A 6,150-nucleotide genomic window follows, 5' to 3' on the forward strand; every position below is an offset into this window, starting at 1 on the left:
AGGATAAACAACAAAACAATAATTGTTATGGTTTGTTTGTTACAGATGTTTTGATCATCATTTGTGTGACATGACACAAATTAAATTAGTTTATTTCAGTGAACAGTCTATGTAATTCAATTTTCCTATACAGCACATTTCAAGTATGAAACTTTCCTAGATATTTAAATCCTGTTACATTTTTGGATTACATTTTGAAACAATCAAATATGGTATTTTGTTCGCATAGCTATATGTACATAAGGCAAACATTAAATTGTACATTTGATTGGGTTGCACCAGCAACTCTTAAATGCATTACTATATTTGTTTGTAAAGTTCTTTCATAAACTCACCATTTGCACCATTAAAACAAGCAACATGCTAGCTAGATTAAAGTGTAAATCAGTTGTAACAAAACAGCTATACTTGAATCAAAAGCAAAACAGGAAGTTAGTATCACAAGCTGTAGTGTAACTGCCAAATACGTCATTTTAGGACACCAAGTGATATAAACTTCCTGGAAAATCATTTGCAAATGTAGGTATGAATCTGTTTCGTTATATATTGTATATGTACATGGAGAAATAGTACTCATTTGGTTTCGAGTGAGTGGGAAATATCCGATTTAGCTACCCTAAGCTACGTTATTTAGTAATTTAGGCTGATGTTACTGGGATAGCATTTTGTAATTTGAGATATATTGTGATATTTTTGTGAATTGTAAAGTTACTAAATGTTACATTATTTAAAAGCATTTTGATCAAGCATCAGGTCAGATATGTCAACCATATATTATCTTTTTGCTTCATTTTAAACAAGTCATGTGCTGTAAGTCCAAGCTAACTTTAGCTTACTTTGTAGAAATATTTAGGATCTAATCACCTTTACGGAAGTTTGCATGATGCAAACTGTTTAAATTTAGTTATATGTAAATCTCCACTTATAATTGGGCAAAGTTTAAACATAAGAACAGCTGGTGCAAGCAGCTCCAGTTTCTCACTTTGTCTTTGTCCTTACTTCGTGTTACGTGTTGTGGTGGTGAATTTTATATCAGACAAAATGAGCATTCTTTTTTTATTTTAAGACAAAATAACACAACATGCATCATAAAACAGCATTTGATAATTAGGATTATATGATGCTACTGAAAAAATATTTTTAAAAAATACACCTTAAATGTTTAGCATTCCTGCCAAATGAAAGTACAGAGAAATCTTTAAAAAATCACACTTTCCATGAATTCAGGAAAAGACAAGAGCAAAACTCACACACCATCACAGAGCAGTGGAACATATAGTAGAGGTAATGATAAGAGTGAAATTAGTCTACACGTAGTCAAATCTCTGATTCGACTGCCGTCCATCCATACTTTGGGCCTTGTAGGAATCGTTGTAAGCTGTCCGGGGTCTGGTCTCAGACTTGTAGACGGTGTGGTGAGAGGCGGCTTTATAGGCCATCCCATCATACCTGAGGAATATCAGAAAATAATCAACTATAAATTAAGAACAGAAACGAACAATGATAAAGAATGTAGTTTACAGTGAATAGCGAGTGAAATTTAGCATCCAATACTGGCAAAGAACAAGCATCAGAATCTAATGTATCATATTGGAAGCAGCATTGCAAGTTTTGCAACTCTGCATTATGGAAAGCATTCACAGACCAAAAAGACTTGCATTTAGATTTTTGCTGAGTGTGTGTCCTGAAGTTTTGAAAGGACTAGTCATCTCAAGTATTTTGCATGCTTAGTAAATCAATAATTAGATATAGCTTCTTTCATCGATGGAACTTACCGTTGATTCTTCTCTGGAACCATTCCACGGCAAGCCAAACACATCATGATGCCTCCAATGACTAAGATAGCTCCACCGATCCAACCCACGAAGAGTGCAGGACCAAATGTGTATCTGAAAGGAGATGATAATTACAGTAATATCAGTGAAATTGTTTTAGCAGGTACGTTCAAGTATACGTTCTTAATTTGACTCTATGTTTACCTTGGAGTCAGACCTCCTGAGAGTCCACCAATGGCCCCTCCTCCAAACATACCGCTTCCTCCTAATCCGCTGTCAGCATATGTCGTGAACCGAAAACTTTGCACGATCAAGTTAGCAAAGGCCGACACGCCAGCAATGCCACAGACACCTGAAAGTTAAAGATATAGATTAAATAACTGCAAAATGGTTTTGTTATAAGAGGTAGACATTGTCAATAAAACACTGCACCTGCAAGAAGAACCATGATCCCAGCTGTCAGAGTCATTGTGGCTTTGATGTTGTCTTCCATGTTCCCCATTTTCAAGCACTTCAGTGCAAATATGGCGATCAGACAGCCGATGGCTCCGAGAATAATACCAACAATCATCAATGCCCGGACGGCTTGGAGCAGGGCTGAAAGTCAAAGTTATACAAGTTAGAATTAAATTAAAATTCTCATAACTTCTCATCAAATTGATTTGCAACCTGTCAATGTACAGTTGTAGAAGGTGTCTCAATACATTTATTCTAGTATGGTTACTGTTAAACTACTTGTGTTTCACTATGTTTCAGAAGGAAATATTGAACTTTTCAAGCTGTCAAGCTTTGGTTACTTGATATTTTATTGGTTAAGATTTTATATGCAAAACATGTGATCCAAAAAAAACTTGATGCATTTTGAACTACCCAACAAGATATAGTTGACAATACTGTAGTTCCACCTTGACTGGCTGCAACATTAAAATGTTTATGCATTAATTCCCTAATAATAGTAATCTCGTAATATCAAAAGGGTGATTAGTATTTCTTTAACCGCCAAAATGACTATTGTCAGACACAACAGCAGCCTCTGAATTTATACAAAAAAGCGAGTGAAACTATCCTGTATCATCTTTCATTAGTGATGGCAGGTCAATTAAATATTCTCCTGAAGATATTGTCAACTCACCATAGACAAGAGATTTCAAAACAGACAGTCTTTGATATGACAGCAAAACTCATTATTGAGTTCTTGACAGTCTAAACTTGTGGCACCCAGTTTATCACAGCTGAAACTCCTGGTGTCAAATCTCCACAAATAAGGTATTTTATCAATGAAAATGTATGTATATGTATATCTACAATGAACGATATGCTTTTTAAAAGGCAAAACTCAAAACCTGCAGCATTGACTTTCAATTAAAAGGAAAAGCTGAATTAAGACAAAATTGCAGTACCATTATTAGTTGCAGTAGTACATACAATAACTCATAAATCAAAGCTCTATGTGGTAAAACATATTGACCTAAATACCATTGGCCTTAGATATTCTACCTGTATTATTCTTGACTTAAGCCTTTAAAACCTTTCATACAATATGCTCTACACTACATTCAGCTGTTAAGTAGAGTGTGAAAATGTGCTTTACATTGTGTAACACTCTGGTAAAGCTTATGCTTGCTCAGCTAAGCTTTGGATGTTTCATCAAATTTCCATTTGATTCCAGAGAGACACCATCTTTTCTGCAGTCGACTGCATTTTCATGGAAGGGGAAAAGGAGAAAATCTGCTCTAAAACCTCCCAAATATTCTAAAGTACCTTCCAGGTAATTTGGGAAATGTTCTCCTAATCCAACCTGAAGAGAAATATTCGATAAATGTCTAACTGTAATTCTCTTACCTGGCAGTCCTAGGATGGTATAATAAGGCCTGCACTGTGTTGTGCCATATGATGTTCCTACACATGAGTTCCATAAACCAGAATAGGTGAAAAAATTTGTTATAACTGTAAAAGACCGGTCTTGTAAGCTCCACATGTCCATTGCTGTTGCAGCTGATATTAAGAATTCCCCCAATGCAGCCAACATGAATCCTATGAGTTGAATCATTGAGACAGCCATTTTAGATGTCCCACGCAAACAAAGTTACCACCAATGTCAAGGAGTCATGAAATGGCAGAGTGTGCAGTCGCTTATCTATATGTATGCCTCAACAAGGAACAAGAGCCTTATCAGATGTTTACCTAAAATTTTCATGAGTCTATGTCCAAGTTTCGGGAAATGGTGGCAATGAAAATTTCCACCCTTAAGTATCGGAGGGTGTGGTCTGACCTTCTGTCATTATTTTCCCATCAACAACCCAAATTATTTGGTATTTAATACCTCTCAGTACACAGATTTCTTTATAATCTAATACCAATAATGTGAATGTTTATTTCATTTTTTCGCCACAATATTTAATCCATATTCCAGTATAACATTCAAAAAGTAACCGCATAAAAATGTGGCCATATTGATCTGCCTGCTTTAGATTCTGTAGATTTCGCACTATAGTTACAGTTGGTCATTTTTGCATTAAACCAATTATCTAGACATTTTTCTTCTTTTTTTGTGCTTCCATAAAGTAATTTCTTCCATTTAAGTCACTACTGTGTTGCTAAATGACAAAGAAAACATACCTGGCAGTCCCAGAATGGTGAAATAAGGTCGGCACTCTGTGAAGCCGGAGCTCTGCCGAACACAGGACCTCCACAGGCCCGAATACGAGAACACAGCGGTCACGGGATTGTCGAAAAGATCTTCTGTCGCCCACTGGTCCATCCCTGTTGCAGCGATTATTCCCGCTACCCCTAACAAACCTAAAAGGAAGCCCATCACCTGACAGAGAGTGGCTGCCATGATGCTGATGCTGTCTTCTCACTGTTGGTGGGAAAATCTTTCAAAAACTCTGGATTCAAAAGCTAAAGGCCTCTCGTCAGCGAGGCTGTGTGTTTGAATATGATACCAGCAGGTGTGAAGTCAAGACGGACTTCACTAATGACCCTGACTGTTTGCACACAGCTCAGTCATGTATAGAAGAAGTTGGGTGGAGCGTATTATTATCAGTAAATATGATTAATGCTGGTTACTGGTCTCAGTGAGTAAAATGTGAATATGATGTGTACCCTTACTGCTAAACCTTTGGAGTCGCCTAATTTTTTTCAATGCAAATAGTGTCTGTCACAAACATCAAACGAGAGGAAATGCAGTTGGCCAACACCAACATCATGCTTTAGCAATTGGTCATTCTAAAAAGGTGATTATGGAAGGAGGTTTGTTGACTGAATTATAATTGTACTGATGATGGTATATACTGGCAGTTGTATTAAAAATTCCCAAATTAGGACATCTAATTAATTGGTTATTGGTTATTTTGAATTCAATAAAGGCCCACAAAATTCCTCAATCTCAATCTCAAGCAATCAGATTCTTACTCTGAACAGCTGGGTCTTTAGTTGTTTTTTTTCTTTTCTTGTCTGGGCTCTTTTCATTGGTTGAAATCATTGGAAAAATAATTCATGAACTATAGTTATTAATTCGCAATATTTGAATTAAAGCCTTCATTTACACATCTCGGATTTGATTTTCAAGTGCTAATGCATCCAAGAACTAGTCAAGATGGTGTCAATGCATCTGTCTCTCTGTATGTAATCTTTGAAATAATAACTTTATTTCTATAACATCTTTTCAAACCAAAGTTACAAGGGGCTTCACATAATACAATATACACCATTTAAGCAAAATACATTTAACAGAATATCGTACACAAAAGCACAATAAAAAACAATAGTAAAGCATAAATAGATGAGTCCACTTAACTATTAAAGTTTAGAAGCTTTTCTTCTGTGTGTTTTGGGGCAGATCTAAAACCACTTCAGGTGTAGGTGTACAGAACCACCAACCCTTTGGACTGGAGTAGGAACAACCCTGATTTACATGTAGCCAGAGAAAACAAGACCATAATCTGACCATAGAGACTCATATATCTGGTGAAGTGTAAACAAAAGTATATTAACTCACATCTGGAATGATACAAGACACTTGACTTATAATGATGAGTGTAAATGAGGCCAAAATCTGATGGTGGTCGTGAGGTTTTTCATTTATGTTGCTATACTGCTGTCAATCAAATCTGATCAAACCTGAAACAGATTTTTTACGTATTAAACCCTTAATAAATAATACATGAATAAATAAATGTTTGGTTCTCAAAATATAAATAAATACCCAATGTTTGAATCTTTAGGGGCTTTACAAAAGCTGAATAACTTCAGTTGCCATCCGTGTTTCTTTCATTCCTGACTGACATTAGACATTCAACCTTATATGTAATGACTCCTGTTTGGTATACCTTATGATAGGAAATCTGAACATGATGGTGATGGAGCATTAACA

General features: G+C 35.8%; 1 protein-coding gene across 1 annotated transcript; it reads right to left on the reverse strand.

Moving 5' to 3' along the window:
* Positions 1-1,307: 1,307 nt before the first annotated feature.
* LOC133985032 (claudin-18-like) lies at positions 1,308-4,614 on the reverse strand. The gene is made up of 5 exons (XM_062424583.1): positions 4,395-4,614; positions 2,208-2,372; positions 1,980-2,127; positions 1,776-1,889; positions 1,308-1,449 (listed from the first exon to the last, which is right to left on the reverse strand). Exons 1-5 carry the CDS (start codon positions 4,612-4,614, stop codon positions 1,308-1,310), a joined length of 789 nt encoding a protein of 262 aa, XP_062280567.1.
* Between the last annotated feature and the right edge of the window lie 1,536 nt (positions 4,615-6,150).

The sequence above is a fragment of the Scomber scombrus genome, chromosome 8, assembly GCF_963691925.1.
Source record: "Scomber scombrus chromosome 8, fScoSco1.1, whole genome shotgun sequence".
NCBI classification, from domain to species: domain Eukaryota; kingdom Metazoa; phylum Chordata; class Actinopteri; order Scombriformes; family Scombridae; genus Scomber; species Scomber scombrus.

Excerpts from the sequence above, each read along its gene's own strand:
- LOC133985032 (XM_062424583.1), bottom strand. The coding sequence starts at position 4,614 with ATGGCAGCCACTCTCTGTCAGGTGATGGGCTTCCTTTTAGGTTTGTTA. Across the intron at positions 1,890-1,979 it reads TCAGGAGGTCTGACTCCAAG|ATACACATTTGGTCCTGCAC; the intron begins GTAAACATAGAG and ends ATCTCCTTTCAG. Across the intron at positions 1,450-1,775 it reads GTTCCAGAGAAGAATCAACG|GTATGATGGGATGGCCTATA; the intron begins GTAAGTTCCATC and ends GATATTCCTCAG.